Consider the following 23,898-nt stretch of genomic DNA (forward strand, 5'->3'; position numbering starts at 1 on the left):
CAAATATGTATATGCATGTATATATGTGTGTCTATACACACATTCTTACAGCCCATATGTGTGTGTGAATATAAAACCATTCTATACATCTATTAATCAATTATTTCTCTGGATGCAAATGATATCTTCCTTCATATGCCCTTAGTTGTTGATTTAGGTATTTATACTTATCAGAATAACTTATTTCCTCAAAGTTGTTCTTAGAACAATGTTGCTGTTACTATATACAATGTTCTTTGGTTTTGATCATTTGACCCTACTTTAATCCATGCATCATATGAAGTATTAAAATATAAGATACTGTCATTGATAGTCAGTCATTTACACTATCAAATTGATGTTTCAAACAGCTTTTCAAAAGCATTTATAGAGCCAAGATGGCAGAGGAGAGGCTGTGATTCCTGCAAGCTCCCAATAAACCTGTCCACTCAATCACAAATAATTCCATAAAACAACAACAACAACAGCAGCAGCAACAACAACAAAGCAGCCTCCCTCACATAAGAACAAAGTGAAACTATTTTCCCACCAAAGACAGTGACTGGGATCACCTGCTGATTGGGCTGAGAAAGAAGCTCAGCAAGTGGTCCAGACCCAACCAGGAACAGAACTCCCCTCCAGCACCTCGAGGTTTTTGGTGCCAGCAGCTTCTTCTGAGGCTCTGCTCCTGGACTGGTGAGGGGTTTTGGTGGTTGGCCAGGGTGAAGAGGTTATAGTCTCTGCTTTAGTTGGGTTGAAGTGCCCTGGATATGAACCAGTGGGTCTAATCAAGTGGTGTCAGCCCAGTGGTGGAGGGGCACAGACATACCAAGCTTCCAACCATAGAGAATCAGATTTCAATCAAACATGTGCTTCTGGGTTGAGATGGGTAGGCAAAGAAAGCAGCAGACTATAGAAACCTTTTTTGAGGGCAAAGTAGACCAGAATACACCATCAGAAGAAGATAATAACAAAATCAAACCTCCAAAATCCAAAGCTTCCAAGAAAAATATAAATTGGTATCAGCCCATGGAAGCATGCAAATGGGACTTTGAAGAGATAGTAGTAGAGATAGAAGGAAGATTTAGAGAGATGGAGGAAAGAATGGAAAGAGAAATGAGATCAATACAGGAAAGTCATGAGAAAAAAGTCAACAGCTGGAAAAACCAAATGGAAAAGGAGATACAAAAGTTCTCTGAAGAAAAGAATTACCTAAGAATTAGGATTGAACAAATGGAAGCTAGTGAATTTGTGAGAAACCAAAATATAGTAAAGCAAATCCAATTGAATAAAAAAATAGAGGGCAATATGAAATATCTCCTTGGAAAAACAGTTCACCTGGAAAAATAGATCCAGGAGAAATATTTTGAAAATCATTGGACTACCTGAAAACCATGACCAAAAAAAAGAGTTTAAACATCATCTTCCAAGAAATTATCAGGGGAAATTGCCCTAATATGCTAGAAGCATAAGGTAAAATAGAAAATGAAAGAATCCACCAATCACCCCCTGAAACAGATACAAAAAGCAAAACTTCCAGGAATATTATAGCCAAATTCCAGAGCTCCCAGGTCAAGGAGAAAATATTGCAAGCAGCTAGAATACTGTGGTGCTACAGTCATGGTAACACAAGATCTAGAAGTATCTACATCAAAGGACCAGAGGGCATGGAATATGATATCCCAGAGGGCAAAAGAACTGGGAATACAGCCAAAAATCACCTACCCAGCACACCTGAATATAAACTTTCAGAGGGCAAAATGGGACTTCAATGAAAAAGAGGACTGTCAGGCATTTGTGATGAAAAGACCTGAACTGAATAGAAAATTTGACTTTCAAATACAAGAACCTAGAGAATTATAAAAAGGTAAAAAGGAAAAATAATTTATGAGGGATATTAAAAGATTAAACTGTTTACATTCCTACATGGGAAGATAATACTTCTAACTCATAAGAACTTTCTCAGTATTAGGGCGGCTAAAAGGAATATACTTAGACAGAGAACACAGGTGTGAATTGAATATGAAGGGATGATATCTGTAAAGCATTTAGTTTTCATTTATCCTCGTTTCTTGTTGGCCAGGCAGGGTGGGGTGTCTTATGTTTGGGGCCAGATTTGGGCATGGGGCCCCCTTGGTCAAGGACTCATGCTTTGTCCACTGTGTCACCTAGCTGACCCATGATGACATCTTCAAAATAAAGTTAAAGGTAAGGGTAATGCACTGGAAGATAGGGAAAGGTAGAGATGGACTGGAGAAAAGAAGCTCACATAAAAGAAACAAGAAAAAAACTTATGGAGTGGAGAGAAGATGGGGAAGGAGTGGGGAAGTGAGTGAAACTCACTCTCATCAGAATTGTCTCAAATAGGGAATAACTTATACACTCTAGTAGGTATGGTAATATATTGTGCCCTGAGGGAAAGTGGGAGAGGAAGGAGATGAGGTTGGGGAGAAGCAAAGGAAAGAAAGGCAGATTGGGAGAGGGGGCAACAAAAAGCAAAACACTTTTGAGGAGTGATAGTAAATATCAAGGGACGGAATAAGATGGAGGGTAAGACACTTAGCAATAGTAACTGTGAAAGAAATGCCCCCTCAGGCAGCTAGGTGGTACAGTGTATAAACCACAGGCCCTGGATTTAGGAGGACATGAGTCCAAATCCAGACTCAGACACTTGACACTTACTAGCTGTGTTACTCTGGGCAAGCCACTTAAACCCCATTGCCCTACAAAAAAAAAAAAAAAAAGATGAACAGGATGATATCAGAAGGATGTATGAAAAATGCAAACCATCAACAGAGGAAGAACTGATGGTATCTGAATACAGATTGAGGTATAATTTTATTTGTTAGCTCCTCTTTCTAAAAATATGTTGTCTATTTTCATTCACAACCTGACTAATGAGATGTTTTGCATAACTGTACATGTATGACTTATATTGAATTGTTGGATTTCACAGGGAGGGATGAGGAGGGAGGGAGGAAGAAAATTTAGAACACAAAGTATTAAAAAAATCAATGTGAAAAGTAGTGGTGAGCAGGAGGAGTTCAGAGAAACCTGGAAGGACTTACATGAACTGAAGCTGACTGAGAGGAGCAGAACCAGGAGAACATTGTACACAGTAACAGCAACATTGTGTGATGAAGAATGGTGATAGACTTGGCTCTTTTTAGCAATGCAATGGTCAGAAATAATTTCAAAGAACTTCATGATAGACAATGTTCTCAACATCCAGAAAACAGAACTGTGGTGTATGAATGCTGATTGAACCATACTATTTCTACTTTGGGGCTGTTTTTTTTCTTCTTTTTTGAGGTTTTTCCCTTGTGCTCTGACTCTTCTTTCACAATATGACTAATGCAGAAATGTGTTTAATGTGATTGCACATATATAACCTATATTAGATTGCTTTCTGTCTTGGGGAGGATGGAGGGAAGGTAGGGCGGGAGAAAAATTTTGAACTAAAAATCCTATGGAAACAAATGTTGAAAACTATATTTATATGTAACTAGAAAATAATAAAATACTGAACTATCATAAAAAGCATTTATATTTAGATCGTATGTAATTCTTACTATCTTAAAGTGTAGTTCTATAAAAACTTAATTGAAAAAGTTAATTAATATAGATTGCACGTCTATTATATAGCAATAATTCTGTTTGGTAATATAGATAATCCAAAGAAGAAGAAAACATAGTATATTTCATCAAGAAATTTTAAGTGAAGAAGAAAACTATTAAAGTTGCAGTGCTTATCTGCAGAAATGCCCAGAATTTTGGACAACTTAGGACTCTCATTAGGATGAAGAAATGAATGGAATGTTGGTGTAATTGGTCTCCCATTTTTCTTGTTTCCAGTCTCTCCCCATTCCTCTCTCCTCACTCATTCCTTTACACAAAATGTTGTGAAGTGAATTTCCTTACATACAGATCTATGTCATTCCTAGTCAATCAACTCCAGGAGCTCCCTGATGCCTGCAGCACTAAAGAAAAAAGAAAACAACACAACAAAACAAAAGAAACAAACAAACAAAAACCTCTTCTTTTTATTTTCTAAAGTGCTTAAAAACCTGGTCCCATCCTCAACTTTTAGCCTCATTGGGTGCTCTTCCTCCTTCATTTAGCAACCTAACCACAAAGATAACAACCTTTGTTCCCTACAGATAACCCTTTCATTTATGCATTTTTGCACTGGACAGTCGTCATCCATGGAACTCATTTCCTCTTCATATCCCTCTATGAGAGAGCCTCACAAAATCTTTCTCTTCCTATAAAACAAATCCTAAGCACCTTCTTGTCATTGAAATCCTTCCTACTATCACAATTCCTTCCACCCCTCCCTCCCAAATCATCATGCATTTAACTACTTTGTATTTATCTGTATGTATTATCATATCATCCTGTTGTATGTATTTTTATATGTACTTGTCTCCATCATTAGAATGTGTTTCTTTCAATTTGGAAAGGGAAGGGAATAAGCATTTATAATAGCAACTACCTCCTATGTGTCAGGCACTGTACTAAACCTTGTTTACACTTATCTTACTTGCTTCTCACAATAACCATGCAAAGTGGATACTGTTATTATCCGCATTGTACAGTTGAGGAAACTGAGGCAAACAGAGGATAAGTTACTTGCCCAGAATGACACAGCAAGTACATTTATGAGACTGGATTTGAACTCAGCTCTTCTTTACTTCATGCCAATAATTCTGTACACTGGGCCACCTAGTTGCTTATGGGTCACTTCCTTCTATATATGAGTATCCCCAGTGTCTATCACAATGCTTAGTACACAGAGGGTATGTAATAAATATTGGTTGATTAAATGGTTAATTGATTGTTATCTGACTATCAGGCTGGGAGAGCTGAATTAAAATAGTTGATAGACTGCTGGGCATGTGGTCAATAGGATTTGAATTCCTTCTATCCTGATTCTTCCATTTGTAGATGTGTCTAGTATAAACAAATTAGTTAACTTCTAAGTCTCAATTTCTTTAGTATTTGTAATAATAATAATAATAATAATAATAATAATAATAATAATAATATCCAAAATGATATTAAGTGTTTTGAAGCTTCCTTGATTTATAAATAAGTACTTTTTAACCATTAAAATGTTGTGTAAATTTAAGGATTTTTAAAATTTGATACTTAATCTAAGCTTGTTCTCTCTCTTACTCTTCTAAAGAAGTGATTAAGTTCTTTTAATTCCATAGTGAGCCACTTGAGAGAAAATTTTGAGGTTGATTTGTTTCAAACAACTAGAACTCCTATGGGGCATTTTGGAAATTCTCCCAGGGAGTGGATGACTGGCTTTTGATTTTTATAATCCCAGTAGTTTCTTTAATATTTGAGGTAGACCAATATTTGAATTAAACTTCTATTTGGAGCTCTTTTACTTCCTGGGGAAATGAAAATGTCATGTCCCACCCCACCATCTTCACATGAATGTGGTTAGTATCCAATAAGAAAATGTATGTGAAAATGGTTTGCTTTAAGTTCATGGATACAAGTGCTGTTTGCTATAATTGTTAAAATGAATCATCATATAATTTTTGCTTCTGAAAATTTCCTACAGTTGATGTGATGACATTGTTTCTAAATTATTAGGTTTATAAAATGGGACTGTTTGGTGGTGGTAATGTAAATATTTAATTAGGACCCAGTGCATTTCAACAGAATAATTTAGAAAATATTTGGGATTAAAACATCAACAACAAAACTATTATAACCATAATACATCATCAATATCTAAAAATACTTGGGAAGAATTTAATTTTATGAAGCAGTACTAAACATTGTACAAGAGTATTAAAGAATGATACATTTTTAAAATGTCATTTTTAATGCCTTTCATTACTTCGGCAAAATTTTTCAATGATTGTTAAATTGAAGCAATGTGACATAGTATTAATAAAATCGCACTTATAATGTAGTTTCATGCTATTTTAGGTAGCAGTAAATAGACTAAACACAAGATTAACTATTCTGTGTTGAACCATCAAAATGAACCTTTTATGCTATACAGTTAATTTCACAGTGATTAGAAATAGTAAGAATATTATATATTATATAGTTTTTATATACAATGTGGATATCTTTTCCTATGAAAGACAATTTCAATTGTTTAGGACACTGATTTGGGATACAAGGGAACATTTATCCTGCAAGATATTGCCCTGTTGACATCATTATAGGATTAAAAATAGATATAGATTTGCATGCTGAATGCAGTGATAATTTTATTTCATGTTAATCTCTTACTGAATAAATAACAAAATGAAGGTATGTACAAACTATTTAATATATTTCAATAGTTCATTTTATAAAATTTCAAAATGCTGACCGTGGCTTACATTAGCATGAAAGGAAGTAGGAAATTCACAGATGTAAAACCAGTAAACTAAAAGAAATCTTTTGTAAAATCTAGAGAAATCAAATTTGAACTTCAACTATGAGGATTTTGCACCCAAGACTGGCAATCTACAAAGTTCATTGTCACAAATCATGTCTATTCTGGGAGCAGAAGTGCATTAGCATGCAAACTGCTAGTAAAGATGGAAAACTGCCAAGAATATTTAGTGAGTGGAGCATACACATGATTTATATTTTGAAACATGAACTACATTGAATCTATCCTCTGCTTTCTATATTGGCTACTTGCTCAATGAAATTCAAATGACATTATAGTTAAATCAATAATTATATATTTACATACATATTTGAGAAGGGTAGTAGGTGGCAGGACTATTCAGTGATTTCATAACTATCTGCAACTCCCAGTAAAGAAGCTCATGCAGGTCAGCAACTATTCTGCAACTCATAGTCCTGGAGAGTTGCCCATTGAGAGGTTATGTGATTTCTCCCAATTAACACAAACAGTATGTATCAGAGGCATAATCCCAGGACTTTCTGACTCTATGCCAGTACACTATCTACTATGCCAGGCTGATATTTTTCAAATAATATAAGTGTATATGAGTTATGTATTTATTCACTAAAACCTTGTCTTTATGAGAGTTTGGAGGCCTCTATCCTCTAGTGAGGATGAAAGTTTCTTAGCAGTATAGCAAGATTACTCTCAATATTACTTTGAAAGGAAATTCTATTAATGGGAAGTTTTTAATCCAATTTAACTAATTACAGACAATTAGAAGAAACACTAGGGTAGCAAGTCAAGAGAGACAGATGTCTCTGACTCGAGCAATATTCTAAGGAGTTAATATGGCAAAGGAAAATTTTTTATGAGAGATCTCCAGAGGATAGTAATTCCAATGTGTCATCAAAGATATAAAAATATTAGTATTTTATATTATATGGGCTACATATTCTTCAAGCATTTATAAAGTGAATCTCAGTAAACTGAAGTAACCAACAATGTAAATGAAGAAGGACTGATAATTGTTAGGTACAGAATATACATGTATGTATATACATAGACACAGAAACATATGTGTGGGTAGTTTCAGATAGAGAATTTTATATGGTGATATGAAAATAAACCATGTTATCTTAAATGAGGTTCAAGGAGAGGGTATTTCACCCTGATATATAAGCCAAGTTTTCTGATGCTTAGTATTAAGCTAGAGTAGTATATTCTACAGTAATTGCTAGTGATATTGCCTTTTAGCTCAGTTTATGTAGGAAGTAAATTTCCAAAGTTTACCTTGATCCTCACCCTAAAAGAATTACATTTTTAAAAGTTCTAACATCAGAAAGAACACATCCGGTGCCATAGGTATAAAAGTGCTCAATATGTGTTTGTCACCTCTCCACACTCTGTACATAGTGTTCTCTTGCTTGTACCAATCTTCTAAGAGTTTTCTCCCATTATATTCTCATCCCCATGAGGCATACTCTCTTTGTCAGAACGCTGTGTTCCTGATATTTTCAGATTTCTTTCTATTTCATCAAGGCTTCTTGTCGTCTGTCCTATCATTTTAGAAGTTTTCTATATATTAGGGACATAAATAATCAATATAGGCTTATATGTTGATAGCACCATGAAATCTTTGATCAAGGCACTCTGACTTATTTGTTGCTATCCCAACAACACAAGATTCTGTGTCTTTGTTCTGGGTATCTCCATTTCCCTTCCCCATCCTCTCCTTTTATAATCCTATCTTCCTTTAAGAGATTTAGTTCAAATGCCAACTTTTGCAGGAGGCCTTTTTAAATTCCTCCCAGGCACTCAAGCCTTCTCTTTTAAGATGACTTTGCATATATTTTGTATGTACTGTATATTATACAAATCTAATTACTTATGTGTTGTCTTCTCCAATTGTCTCAAAATCAAAAAGAAACAGGGACCATTAAAATAAAAGAAATATCTCTGCATATTGACTTAGGAAACCACATATTAAAAGGATCTCTAATCTATTTGTTTTGTTAATTTGGGGATTTTTTTTTACTTTCTAAAAATATACTTAATAATAATTTAAAATTATTTGACAAGTGTATGAATACATCCCCTTTAAGTTGATATTTCAGTAACACTTTAATATTTATGGGATAGTATGCATTTTGTTCTTCATGTATAGTCAAACAAATATTTAATACTTTTAGGTTAAGCAAGTTTTAAAGTAAGTTTTAGGAAGAATTCAAGAAATATAAGAACCTCACAGTTTTGAAAACCTGTTACACAAGAGAGCATAGTTCCAATTTTGGTCAGGATCAAGAAGATACAAAAAACATATAAACATATATACACATGTGCATATGTATAGGCATATGCATATGTGCATTACATATATACATATGTGTGTACATATATGGCATTACCCCACAACAGGATCCTTTCAGCCCACCCTGTACCTAAATGTTTATTTCTTTTCCATAAATAATTCACCTTCAAAGGCACTTATTTTTAAAAACTGATCAAACTTTACAACATAACTAAAATGCATGTTTGATGTATTCTTTTCAAACATTACAATTAGTATTTTGAAATAAACTACAAAATAGTTTTAGACTATAACTATTATTTTCACTTTTAAAGGATTCTTTCTCTTAAAGGACTGCCTATTTTTCTGTGATTGTAATAAATGCCTCTGCAATTAAGTAGAAGAGCTGAAATGAACATAATTATATTTTTACATGGTTTTAACAGTTTTTTGAGTTTTCAAAACTACATCAAATATTATCCAGTAAAGGATCGAAACATATCTTTCTAACCTATATTAGGGAAACATTTTATAGAAAACCAAAATTTCTGACAGTTTATTTTCAGGGAAAATCAAGTTTAAAGTTATCAACATAACCTTTTCCAATGAGAGTCAATTGTTCCTGCATTTTTTTTGTACAAAGCTAGTTAGCATGTTGTAAAGCAAATGATAATACCTGTCAGGATAATTGATTCCATTTCACTAACTACAATAACAAGTTTACCCTACAAATTTTAAATAAAATGATATGTACAAACTGTAGATGCAAAGTCATTACATCTGGAGAACACAAGTTTCCACTAATGATGCCAAGACCATTTTGAAGAAGGGCACTGCATCTACATCACAGAATGGACTTTGTTCATTTATTTTGACAAGTATGATTTAGTTTTAAATGTTTATGACATTGTTTTATAGTATAGCATATTAACAAATGAAAGGTACCATTAAAAAATAAAATTAATGAAACCTAAATAGTGGAACAACTCATGATGATATAGACTCTATGGAAAAGGAATAAAGGAATGCCAGAGGGAAAGCAATATTTGGAATAGCAAGGAATAGAGAATCCCTGTTTATAGGTTAAAAAGGGGAAATGGGCACAGATCTGAAGAGCCTATAAAGTTCTGTTTTTCTTTATTAGCAATGTCTAATACCATCAGCATTTCCACTAATATATATTGAGCACAGGAGTAAGATAGGCACAGACAATTATTTATTACCCCCTTTTTTAGGTTTTTTTGGGTTTATAGCTGGTATTACTCAATTACCTGTTTCCAATAGTATCACCCACATGAAAGCAGATTATTGAGGAAATTAAATGAATCATCATCATTCTGCATGAAAATTATTTTCTTTGCTTAAACTACTTTAAATAACATATTTCTCCAAATATGCTTTCATTTGAACTATAACATATTTACCTAAAATAATTTTGAAGAAAAATACTCTGAATAATAAAGAAAAAGACCAAACAAAACAAACAGCCTGAGTGACAGATGGCATTTCCAAAATGCAGTAGTATTTCATTCTGAGACTCACACTATTGTCTTTCTAAGAGAATATCACAATTTATCTTGGAAGAAAGCTTAGAGAGTTGAGCAATAAAGTATAAATAGATACTGTAGGTATATTATAATGCCTGTGAAGCCAAGAGAAAACAAAATCATCCTGGCTTGTAGCCTACAACAAAACACTGTAAAAAGTACATGAAACACCATGTTTAAAGTTCCATAAAAGGAGTCACAAGACCTATTTTAGAACTCTAGTCTTAGCCACTAACATTGAGACCTTAGAAAAATCTTTTTTTTTTTCTTTCCTCGCTGATAGAATGAGAGGGTCAGACTCAATTATCTTCAAGGTCAATTTCAGCTCTATGATGTTAATCAACAAATAAAAATGATCATCAGTAATATCTAAAACCATATAGGCACCCTGGAATCATCTGAACTCCATTGAAAAAAGATCACAACCCCTTCCTACCTACCCACCTGTGGTGATACTTTTTTAGATTTCACCTCTGATCCCAAATAAATCTTTCTTAAACCCCATGTATAGGAACACCTCCACTGTTGGAAGCATTAAACTATGAACTATATTGGTACATTACTGCAAAGTTCTTTCTTGTATATAAACTATATAAAATATCACATTCAAAGGCAGGTTATTCCACTGAGGGGATGGGGGAAATTATAAGTAGTACTTAATTAAGTTTCCTTTAAAATAGCATTTGCATCCTTGATGGGCATGTCTTGAAGTACTCAACATATCAACTTATCAGTAACTTCTCTTAGCCTATTAATCTGTCTAGACAGTTTGTCCATGCTGTCAATTTTTTTCCAAATTAAAAAAGGAAAAAAAGCAGAAAGAATGTATAATACATAGATCTCTGAGTAATGAGCAATTATCTGCTTTAAAAATGATTTTGCAATATTATGAATTTGACTAGATAAAGTCTATTTATCACATGCATTTATTGAATGTATTTCCAACTTTGGAAAAACATGAACAAAAATCTTCAGTAAATTCCATTCCCAGTGCTTCTCACAGTGTTCTGGCCATTCTGATTTCACAAAGATTGTGTTAATTGAGTAAGCAATCTCTCTCAGGTCCCACTAAACTGAAAAAGCTACAGGGACAGGCATTATAATAGATAGTATTTTATTTATTTATTTATTTATTTATTTATTTCCAGGTCCTACTTCTGATAGCACATGGAGAAACTCATTACTAAATGGAATTTTTTTTAAAACTATAACAAATCATTGAGACCATCTACTGTTTACTAAGTGGTTATGATAGTACCAATATTGAAGCTTTGAAAAAAATTATCAGAAAAAGCTCTTCTCCTCTAGGACACCTTATTTATCAATAATAGACATTTATTTGTGTTTACCAGCCACTGTCTTCTTTTTTTAATAAATGGCTTAAATACAATACTTACATCACTTACTATGGAAGATAAATCAATCTACCTAAAATTTGGAAAACATACTAGAGAAGTAATAGGAAATAAATAATAATCAAACATGTCAAATTCTGAACTCCTTGAAAACAAAAGTTTACATACATATTTCAAAAACAATTTTAAATGCAGGTTGTTTTAGATCTAAGGGAAACAAACCATAATGAAGAGTTAGAGATAGCACTAAGAAGGAAAAAATCAGGAAATAGTTTTAACCTCACAACTAAGCATTTTGAATGGACAGAGTTTTCCAAGTAAATAATATCTATGATCTTCCTTTAGTATAACTTAATTATGAAGATAGGCATATGTTGAACTATGGATTATATATAACAATCTCTCTAATGATTGAATCAATAAATAGATGAATTCACTTAAATGCATATTTTATTGCTAATTCTGGTACATTCTACATTGCTAGAAAAAGAAGGTAGTAGATGTTAAACTGATTTAATGATATATGGAATCTGCATGATGAGATTCAATTATCTATTGCATTTGCTTTATTCCACCTTAGGACAGACATGCTACCAGAATCCTATAACCAAAAAGAGGAAGAACATTTCTGTACCCAACAAAATTTGTGAGTGGGTATCTTTTCTTAGAGTGGAAAGTATCATAACCAAAGCTTTTTGTTTTTCTAATTCTACAGTGGACCCTAGAGGAAATGTGTTTGGAGGTGAGTCATTTGAAATTTGCCACTGACTCATTTGTATGATTTCTTTCTTTTTTCTTTTTTTCTTTTTCTTTTTTTTTTTTTTGCAGGGCTATGGAGGTTAAGTGACTTGCTCAGGGTCACACAGCTAGTAAGTGTCAAGTGTCTGAGGCCAGATTTGAACCCCTGAATCCAGGGCCGATGCTTTATCCACTGCACCACCTAGCTGCCCCCATTTGTATGATTTCAAACAGTTCTCTGACTTTGTGCTTTAACAGTCTCTAAAATACATAGAATGTTATCAACTACGTGAAGATCTGGAATTACTAACAAAAGCATTATAGATGAATTCAACATGATTTGTCAAAGACAAATTTATGTAGATTCTTTTCTAAAAATGTTTTTGTGTTAAGTACATCAACATTTTTTTTCCTTGTGGAGAAAACGGAAATTTTGATGACAAATACATCACATGTTAATGAGCAATTACACAAACATAGGAAAACAACTGAACTTTCCTATTAAGAAAGAAGCTATTTTAATCTGACATAGTATATCCATTGTAGTGAATTTCATCTTGCTCATTATTATGTATAAGGGAAAAGGCAGAGGAGAGGGAAAGAAGACAACTATATTTCACTAAAATCTATGGGGGTTGTTTTTGCAAAAATGCATTTTAATTCACTAAAAATTAAAGGCCATATTTAATCGTTTGCACAGCTTGTCACAAAGTCTATCAATGGAAATCTATTGACATTTTATCAGCTTCACTGACATATAGTTTGCTTCTAGAAAGTTAGAAAAAGGAAGACTTTGCTTTTTTAAACTTTTACGAGTGAATAACTTTTTAGTCCTACTGAACAGTTAGTATCTGTCATTTGTGTTACATGATTTAAGCTATGACTTATAACCTCCATTTTAATTATAGAAGATATACACAATCTATTATTTATTTTAGCAATCTTTTCTTTAAAAATTTTAAGTTCCAAATGTTGGCCCTTCCTTCCTCCCTGCTTCTTCCCACACTATCCCAAAACTACAAAGAGGCAAGCAACATATCAAGTATACATATGAAGTCATAAAAAATATATTTCTATATTATCTATATTTCAAAAAACCAAGAAAACATAAGGAAGTAAGAAAATCATATTTCATTTTGTACTCAGAGGTCACCAGTTCTCTCTCTGGATGTGGCTGTATCCTATATTTTAAAGATATTTGGAGCTGTGAATAAAACTCACATTCTAGACATATTTACAAAATAAGTTGCAGAATGTAATAAAATCTGGTTTCTTTTTACACTGTAGCTTTTTCATTATAATTCTGAAAATAATACAGGGGATATAGAGATATAAAATTCAAAATATAATGCTTTTCCTAAAATGCTTTTTTAAAGATTTTTAAATCAATCAGTGAAAATTGTTTAAGACTGTTAAAGCATATATACATTTTCTTTTTAAAAATGATTAGGACAAGCTGGAAATTTTTAAACACTTTTTTTGGCAAGTGTTTTCAGTGATACTCTCTTGAAATAATACTGCCTTCAATGATGTAAACAAACTTTAAACACCATAAACACCATAGATGGCAATATTTTTTAAAGGGACAAAATATACATTATATTTTACTAGAGAAATAACCATAAAAAGATATTATTTGCAAAGCTCAGAGTCTATTTTATTGACCAAGAAAATTATATTAATATGTATTTTAGTGTGTTTTATTTGTATATAAACCTTTTGAATGTTTACATTTCAAAGAAGAGGATCATTGGATTGTACATTAATGGAGCCAAATTCCTAGAATTTAAAAAATACATTTATGAAGTCATTAAATTTTGTAAGTGATCATGGCATTCCAGCTATTTCTAATAAAGTTAAAACCAATCACTTTCTCATCTAGTGGGTCATATACACATATTAATACATCCATGATTTCTTTGAAGAAATTCAATTACATTTATACTATTTCGGCTCTATGCATGTATAACTATCTAAATTAAAATACAGGTTTACCTATATAATGGTTAACTTGGGGGATATAAAATGATAAAAGATCACTTACTATAATCTCCATGTTTTCAATTCTTTCTAACTTTTTGTGGTAGAGTATAAAACTTGGGCCATTCCAGAAAGTCTAACTTGAGAAATAAAAGTTGAAGCATGAGTAGGTCTATGGTTCCCATAATGCTATTTTATTAACATTAAAAGAAATTTAAAATGTTTTTCTCCTTCTAGAGACATGACAGCAATTATTCCTCACCCCTGCCATACATTTTTACTAGTAGATATATCAGTCCCCTACATTTGGAGTAACTTGTTAAATCTAGTATATCATAGTATAGTTATCTCTTAATTACCCCCATTTTAAAGATGAGGATGACATTTCAAGTCTTTTATTATGTATATTATAGATATATGGGAAGGGGATATACATTAATATAGTGCCTACTATGTGTCAAGAACTGTGCTAAGTGCTTTACAAATGTCTCATTGAACCAGCTATTGCTTTAAAACCTTCATAAATGCATAATCAAAAAATGTCAGCATAAGCCAGTCGATGTGTTAGAAAGTGAAAGATGACCTGAAGAATTGGTATGTTAAACTAAAAGCTATAAGTATATTGCAAAATTATAAGTGTATGATATTTTATATAGTTCTCTCATTTGTCATATGCTCCTAAATAACAGCACACTAGGAATTAATGAGATGGAACTCTGAAGTCAGCAAATCTAGCAATCCCCAACAACAGCATGCCTTTGCTTAAAAGGCAAATCACTAATGATTATAAGAAATAAGATGATTATGCTTTTAAGAAATAAAAATGCCAGGTGTCTGAATTCCCAAAAAGAGTCAGTAGAACTGAAACACTGAAAATAGCCTTATCTCAATAGTATCTTTCTTCATTGCATGGCTGAAAGAGGGGGATAAAGAGAGTTCACTTTTCCCTTTTCAATCAGGACATTATTATTGACGTATATATGTATTATTTGAATTGGAAAACAGTTAATATTAGGTTCAAATGCTATATAACCTGAATAGAAAATAAACTCAAATCCTTATAATTTACCCAAATTCACTTGTATCCCCCAAAAGAAATTCTTACATAACCTGATGAAATAGAGTTCAAGTTCCTTTCATTGGCAAATATAGATTAAGTTCCAGAAATGAATAGAAAAATAATATAGGGACATTTCACAACATTTAGAGGCAGCATGAAGTTGGGGATGGACAAACTGGATCCAAAGACTACCTCTGACATACACTGGTTTATTGATCCTAGACAAGTCTTCTCAATGCTTAAGGCAAATTCTGCAAGACTTCTAATTGAAGACTTTAAATTGCAAAACTGTTTGACATTCTTTGTTAGAGTTTCCTCATCAGGAACTCCTTACACAAAAGGTAACAGGTATGTATGTATGATTATTATTAATACTTTCTGTGTAAATATATGTGTATGTCTACATATTACAAAATGCCATCCGTGTCTTTCACTTCCTACCCCAACTATCTGTGTGAATAGTCCCACAGAGAAATAGAATTGCTAGTGAACTCAGGAATTATCAATATTTATTTCCTGATATCCAACCTCAGCTTTTCATTTTTTAAGATTTCTTTTGCCCCCTACCTCCACCCTCTTTTTAGCCAGCTTCCACCTTTTTGCTTATGGACCTGTATGGGCTCCCTCCCATCCATCCATCTCTCACCCCTCAAAAAAAGTGAAACTTCAATGCATTTCCAATCATTTCTACTGGGAGTTTTCAGTTGCCAAGCAATGTTTTGATCACCAGTCAAAAGCATTGCTGTCCCTCACCCCCACTTCCCAGCACTAAGGTTAACACATCATTCCACCCAATCCTGAGTGCTGTTTCTACCAGGACTCTAAGAGGTGAGAGCAGGGAGAGAAGAACCTACCAGTGATTGCCTAGGTTATTTGCTTGTCTAACATGTTTTCTATTAGCTCTAAATATGATATAGACAATGCTTTGCCTTAACACTTACTTCCAACCCTATAAAGATGGTTAATTGAGAGTTTACTGTAGTTGGCTCTGATTTTACTTTATGCAACGATAGAGTGGGGAGTGGGAAGGCAGAGAGGTTGTACAATACCTCACTTAGAGAACTTTGGGTGACATTACTATACCAATCCTGCATAAAAGTACTTCAGAGACTCACTCAGCATCCCGTCTCCTCAGCTTACCACCTTCATCGATGGCACCCACACCCTTATTCACCTTCATCTCTCAATACTGAATGACATTCTGAAATCTTGGTTTCTCATAGCACCTCCAACCATCACCAAGTCTCTTTTTTTATTCCTTCCGCTTTACACTTAAGGTCCGGACTATACAATTTACTTAGATTCATCAGAGAAATTCTAAATAATTCCCAGGGCCAGAGAGTAATGGAGAGGTACTTCAACGCTTTAAGTGGAAAAAAGTCACCATCAAAGACGCGGATTGTAGAGCACACACACACACACACACACACACAGCCTCCCCCTTTCTTCAGAATGTGTCTTTTGAGCTCTCTGCTGCCCTCCCCCCACAAAAAAAAGCAGACCTCACACACAAGCAGACCTTAGCAGAAGCTCGTAATCTTACAGCCTCCCCATTATGTTCTCCCCCCCCCCCAACCCTTTACAATGCCCTAGGCAGAAGATTTCTGAGGCGAGTAGAAAACAGAGGCAATTACCAGAGTTTTGTTCCCGTTCTTGCTGAGGGGACCTCGGAAAACTCCCTTGATGTTGCGAAAGTGCCCATTGCTGAGATGCGTGGAGCTGATGACAATGTAGTAACACTCCATGGGGCAGCCGCCGCCTCCTCCACCACCGCAGCCGCTGCTTCCATGCACCTCCGCGCCCGCAGCAGCAGCTCACACACGCGGGACTGGATGAAGGTGGCAGTGGGAACCAAGTGAAGTCAAATCACACTGGACACACACACACATACACACAATCCCTGCTCCTGGGAAGGAAGGGCTGAAACTGACACAACTCCTCTTTCCTCAGCTCTGCTGAGGGAGGTTAACTGCCCCCCTCCCCCTCCTTTTTTTTTTCTTTTTCTTTTTCTTTTTTCTTTTCCTTTTTGGTGCCTCTTTGAGGATTGACTGGAAAAGGAGGAGGGAGGGGAATCCCAGACTGGAAGGAGAGGCTTGGGGTGAGGGGCGCACAAGGGTTGCTGAGGAAGGCAGACGCGTGGACCAGCCTCAGCTTGTGTCTCAGTGCAGCACAGGCGGTAGGGAGAAAAGCAGCCTGAGCTGTGGCAGCGAGAGCAGCAGCAGCAGCAGCAGCATCTCCTCGGCTTTGCGGAAGGAATCTGAGTTGCTGCCTCTCGCAGGCATTAGTGTTATTATAGTGTGCGGCGTTGCCGGTCCATTGCACTGAGCCAATGGCAGGAAGCCACTGGGCTGATACCGAGAGCTGTCAGAGGAGTACATCTGTCACACGCTGCCTTCACCACCACCCCCAGCTCTCTCGCTCTCCTCCCTCCTCCCCCTCAGTACACACTGCTGGCTCAGCCCTGCCAGCCTGCCTGCCACATTCAAGTGAAGACCGGGAAGGGGGGGTGGGGGGAGAACAGCGTCCAGAAGCCGTGGCAGCGACCTACCCACAACAACCGCTGCAGCCTGTTTGAGATACACAAGAGCAGCTTGCACTCGGAACAGGACAACGGACAGGAAAAAGGGACAGGCTAGCAAGCTGGAGTTTAAGGGTCGAAGGAAGGAGAAAAAGCCGAACTGGGAAGAAAGGGGGAAACGCAGAAGAGGATGGTGAAAAGAAGGGATGAAGTCCCCCCGCCTTTTTCGGGGGTTATTTTAAAGATAAAAGAAATAAAACACCTCCCTCCACCTAAAATCCAAAGGTTTGCGATTTCAGCATACCCTCCCTTCCCTCTTCCCACCCCAGCAATCATCAAAACCTAACATGTGACAGCAGCTGCTTTTCTCACAAAACTGTAGCTGCCCATTGGTCTTGCTTAATGGTTATTTATTCATTTATTCATTGGATTGGGGAGGGAGAAAAAGAAAGCTACTTTAGCTCCAGAAGTAGAGAAATAGTAAGAAAGTGGTCTTTTTATTTTTTTTTTCTTTCCTGAGTTTATCTTGTATGATATTTAAGGGAAGTGGGGCTTGTGATTGGGAGAGAAGGTGTTATGTGGGAATCAGAAGGTGTATAGCACCTGGCTTATGGTTTCTTTATTCCATCATTCCCTTAGTCCACTTCCCTAAATACCTTACTCCGATGTCCAGTTCTCTGCAATCGCAGTAAGCCTGGGTAGTAAGTAGTAGCAGCTGCTACTGAATCCTTTCCATTTCTCTTTCCTTGTTAACCTGCTGCAGGAAGTAGTATTGAACTATGGCATTCAACCTAGATAGGACTAGGATACAAGATCTTTGGAAATATATTGAGGGGCTTGATAGGTAAAGGATAAGGCTTCGCTGTGTTACCTTCAGGCAATCAGACTTTTCTTGAGAAGTAGAACTTGTCATCCCTAGCTTGTGCCTTTCCTTCGGTTCTCACAACCCCAGTTTATTCCGTCTTTGTGTAAGTTTAGTTCTTTTGAAGTGGTTTAGTAAGAGCATCCCATCAGGTATCTACATGGCTCATTAGTAGGCACTTAAAGAGATCGATAACAGGCAGTAGAAAGCCTGAAGATGGTGAGTTCAATGGATTTACTGAGGGCTTTTTTTTTTTTCTTGCTCAGGATGACTTAATTGGTTAAAACAGAATTCAGACTGCCCGGTAAATGCAACACAGAGCAAAATGCAATCGGAAACAGACTATATTATCCCCTCCCCCACTCTGATTTTTCTAAATTCCATCACATTTTTGCAATAGTTTACTATTTTCTCCTAAAAATGAAGTTCATTATGGACTTGTCCTACAACCATGAGTAGACCCTTTAAATAAATTCCCCAACCTGATTTCACTACTAGCTTTTGGGAGAAAAGTGGATGGTTAACCGGATTTGAGAAATGAGTTCTCTGAAACTGGGGGAGTAAAGAACTCCCTGAATGCATTTGTAGAAAGCATAGGTAACACAAAAGAAATGCATCGAAATAGAAATTATCGATTTTCATGTTTTTTACACAGACAAATAAAAAGTTGATATCTATTGATCAAAGTTCATTATTAAATGTCATTTACTTTAAAGAGACTTTTCTTGTAGTTCACAGCTATCCACTTGGGGGAGTCTGTAAGTCTTTTAAAAAAGCCTGTGTTTACAAAACTTCTATGAGCTATGAAATAGGTGTTTTGTTAGAATTGTTAGAATGATTTGATATTTTTTTGAATAGGATTCACTTCTGCTAAGTTAAATATAAGCATTTAAACTCTGCTTGATATTTTGACATCTACTATTCTAATTTTTAATCCAGACACAAATAGCCTTGGATGCCATTGCTTTGTGAACAAGTAATGTCTTCTACAAAATGTGGCTTCCTTTTCCATGTTGTGAGTACTTTGAAGACTAGCTCTTAAATGAAAAGGAACCTTCTTTATAAGACCCTGGGCCTAGGAAATATAGATACTAAAGAAGGGAACTAAATACAAAATATTGAATCTACACAATTCCCATGATACCCTGTGGCTTGCAGACTCATTTGTAATGCTTCTTTCAATCTTCTCCTGGATTGTTCTGTTCTCTGAGTTGGAATGTGCAGCTCTATAAGGTCCATTGCTGGAAAAGAGGAAGTGCCAACAGTAAATGAATTAGCTTAGAGAACCAAATATCATCTATCATGTAATGCCTCACTGTCAGAATTTGCTTCTAGTGCCAAAACCTGTCCATCCAAACTATTTTTTATGCTTCCATTATAAAGCACTATAGTAAAACCCCCTTTAGCAATTTCTGACAGGTGTCATTTTGCTATCACAATTTTTTTTTATCTTGGCCATTATTATCTTTTTTTTTACAGTAGATAACCTGTGTGTGTTCATACACCTATGTGTATATGATGGGTGATTTTTGAATGTCAGAATATGCTCTTTTCTTTATCAAATTTTTATTCTAAATGGTAGCAAGTTCATTCAATTTCCTACAGTTACAGTAATGATGTAATGAGTAAAAACAAAAAAAAAATAGAAAAGACCTGTCTCTTTTATTACATAAGTAAAGCAGAATGACGTGTACAATGGTGGAAGGATAAATAGCTTCACAGGTTACTTCCAGTGCAGAAAAGTTGCCTGGAAATTATTAAATACTGAGTGTAGTTATATATAGGTGTGTGTGTGTGTGTGGGTGGGTGTGTGTGGGTGTGTATGTATATGTGTATGTGTATACAGACCCTGGATGTTTATGCATGAATGACAATATTGAAGATTATCAGTTTAGAAATAGGAATGGGGGGGCAGCTAGGTGGCGCAGTGGATAGAGCACCGGCCCTGGAGTCAGGAGTACCTGAGTTCAAATCCAGCCTCAGACACTTAACACTTACTAGCTGTGTGACTCTGGGCAAGTCACTTAACCCCAATTGCCTCACTAAAAAAAAAAAAAAAATAGAAATAGGAATGGGAATAAGTCTACAGAGGATATTTTTGCTTAGTTTTTTTTTTCCTTTTCTTAATGGACTAGATATACCTCTAATCCCTAACACCAGCTTCTTATATACCTGTTACTATCAGTGATAGGCTGTGCTGTCTTCCCACTTATCAGAATTTTCTAGTAAAATCAGATCTGTTCATCAGGAGGATGGGATATTCTGTGGAGTGAAAGGGATATTATTAGGGATCTGCTCCTGCCCTGGATACTGGCAATGACTTACTACCATGGGTTTGAAATATGGGGTATATGTGAAAATCATATTTTTGAACTTGTAGAGATGTTTTCAAGGGGGATAAAAAGCTAAAAGGAGAAAAATCATACCCTTATTCACCCAGAGGGAAGTCTGTCCCTTTATAACAAAAAAGTTGGTTAATTATGCAAATATATAATTGCATTGAATCATCTATAAGGAGTATAATGCCATGGAATATCTGTCAAAAATGCAAATATCATTGACTCATTATAGTTTTTTTTTTCCTTTCCCTTTCAGTGATTTGGGATTATAGAAAAGTATAGAAATAGAATTGAACTTTGAGGAACCATGGTGGATCACAGTAGCACATTTCACGTTTTTTTATTTACTAGATAATTATGGAATATATATGTTCAATTATCAACTGTCCAGCTAGAATATTTTTCTCAATTATATTTTTAAAAAGAGAAAATAAGCTAATTGTATAGCATTAATAATAACATGATGTTGTAATTAATTTTCCACAACTATGCTTTAGATTTTCCTCAGCCTATCATTTAAAGATTATACTTTCCCTTCTCTGAGGGCATTTAAATTGAACTTTTAAAGGATTTTATATCTTGGAAGAAAGGTGCTTTTTGTCCCCTGAGTATTCATTCACTCAACAAACCTCTTCCTAATTCTAGGGATACAAAAAATAAAAACAAGGTAAAGCCTTCCCTTAAGAATTTTGAAGTCTAATGAGTGTGATAAGGCATAAATAGCTGTATTAGTATGTAGAATATATAAAGGGTGAAGGAAAGGTCAATTTTTAGACAAAGATAAATAAGGAATATAAAGGGTAGAGTTCACTTTAGTTGGTATAGAAGAAGCATAGTGCTGGAATTTGGGGTGGGGGGAAAGAGTACATTCTCAACATCCAGAGTTGTTGGTGTGGAGAAAATGTTGAGTATAGGTGATAGTCTGTTTAAGTGATCATGTCTGATAAGGCTTGGAAATATTGTTTGGAATCAAATTGAGAAGGAGGACCTTGAATGATAGATTTGTGTCATTTATATAGAAATACTTATTTATAATATATATTATATAATGCACATATTTGTGTATGTATACATATATGTAGTCCTATGTCATATATACATACATATATGTATGTGTGTGTGTATATAATTACACAGTGATTTCATTTGAGAATACATACTCTCCCAGACATTCTTGGGTGTGTAATGATAATGCAATTGAAGTAAAATCCAAAGTTAAATTTTAGAACTTATACTAATGATATCAATATATTAGAAGGTAACTAATTTTTGTTTCTTTGTTTTTCATTTTTTGAGGAGCAATGGGGGTTAAGTGACTTGCCCAGGGTCACGCAGCTAGTAAGTATCAAGTGTCTGAGGCTGGATTTGGACTCAGGTACTCCCGAATCCAGGGCCTATGCTTTATCCACTCAAAACTAATTTTTAAAGTAAAAATATCATTTTAAATGGCAAACAGGAATAAAAATGGCTACATTACATAACCTTCTTGTTAAAATAAAGTCAGCACTTTAATGTAAGATTTAATAGCAATTGTTCCAAGTTTCTATGTATCTCAAATTATTCATTATCTTTTTTTTTTAATTTGGGTTTTTTGGTTTCTGGGTTTTTTTTTTTTTTGCAGGGCAATGAGCGTTATGTGACTTGTCCAGGGTCACACAGCTAGTAAGTGTCCAGTGTCTGAGGATGGATTTGAACTCAGGTCCTACTGAACCAGAGCTGGTGCTTTATCCACTGTGCCATCTAGCTGCCCCCTCATTGTCTTTCTAAAAACATTTAATAAGTGCCTACAATGTGCCAGGTAAAGTACTAAGAGCTGCATTGTTGTTGGTCAGTGGTTTCTGACAATTCATGAACCCATTTGGGGTTTTCTTGGCAAAGTTGCTAGAGGAGTTTTCCATTTACTTCTCTGGCTTATTTTATAGATGAGGAAATGGAAGTTAAAAGGGTTAAGTGACTTAGCCAGTGTCACACAGCTAGTAAGTATCTGAGGCCATATTTGAACTCAGGTCTCCCTTACTCCAGGCCTGCCTTTCTCTCTACTTTGCCACCTAGCTGCTCATGTGCTGGGGATACTAAAATAATTATGAATAATTACCTGCCCTCAAAGACCTTGTTTTCTATTAATGGAGAAAACATGTACACAGAAAGATAATATAAAATACATAAAAAATGATGGCAGGGAAGGAGGACACTAACAAGTGAAGGGGATAAGGATAAGCTCATGTAGAATGTTTTGTTTAAGATGAGGCTTAAAGGAATACAGAGATTCTAAAAGGGGGAGGTGAGAAGGGAATGCAACCCATTTAAAGCAGATATACTATGCAAAAGAGTAGACAGAAATTGGAATATTGGGTATGTGTACTAATGGGTTTGGGGACAGGGGTTACCTATAGGAACAACAAGTAAAAATGTTTGACTAGGAGGCAGAGTGTGTGGAAGAAAATTAAAGTGCAATAAACTTAAAGAGATAGTGAAAGGCTTTTAATGTCAAATGGAGGATTTTGATTCAGTCCTGGAGGCAATAGGGAGTCAAGGGAGCTTCTTTACCATGAGAATAATTTGTTCAGACCTTAGCTTTATTATTATCAATTTTGAAACACCTGCTGTTCTTTCTGCCTGCTTTCAACTGCATGAAATAAGATACCCTCACTTTTTAAATTATTTTGCTAGGATGGGATGGCAGGAGGGGTAAATGTCATGGTTCTTCATAAAAATACAAAGCTTTACAACTCTAGAAGAGAATGAAAATGATGTGATGAATAATAGAAAAAAAGCTCATTTGCAAACTACCTGAAGACCATCATCTGTTAAAAAGCATTCCATGCAGAGGTAATTGTCTTGGAAAAATATTAGTGGG

At 35.0% G+C, this 23,898-nt stretch overlaps 1 protein-coding gene across 3 annotated transcripts in view; it reads right to left on the reverse strand.

Annotated features, from left to right (window-relative positions):
* The window catches only part of ZNF804A (zinc finger protein 804A), a 420,892-nt gene extending 403,070 nt beyond the window's left edge, over window positions 1-17,822 (reverse strand). Inside the window, exon 1 of one of the 3 annotated variants that reach the window (XM_043990664.1) lies at window positions 16,957-17,822. In XM_043990664.1, coding sequence (XP_043846599.1) covers window positions 16,957-17,067 — 111 coding nt within the window. In that variant the 5' untranslated portion in view covers window positions 17,068-17,822. The remainder of the gene's footprint in view (window positions 1-16,956) is intronic. The other 2 variants (XM_043990662.1, XM_043990663.1) reach the window with 2 other exon arrangements.
* Window positions 17,823-23,898: the final 6,076 nt, after the last annotated feature.

The sequence above is a fragment of the Dromiciops gliroides genome, chromosome 3, assembly GCF_019393635.1.
Source record: "Dromiciops gliroides isolate mDroGli1 chromosome 3, mDroGli1.pri, whole genome shotgun sequence".
Lineage (NCBI taxonomy): Eukaryota > Metazoa > Chordata > Mammalia > Microbiotheria > Microbiotheriidae > Dromiciops > Dromiciops gliroides.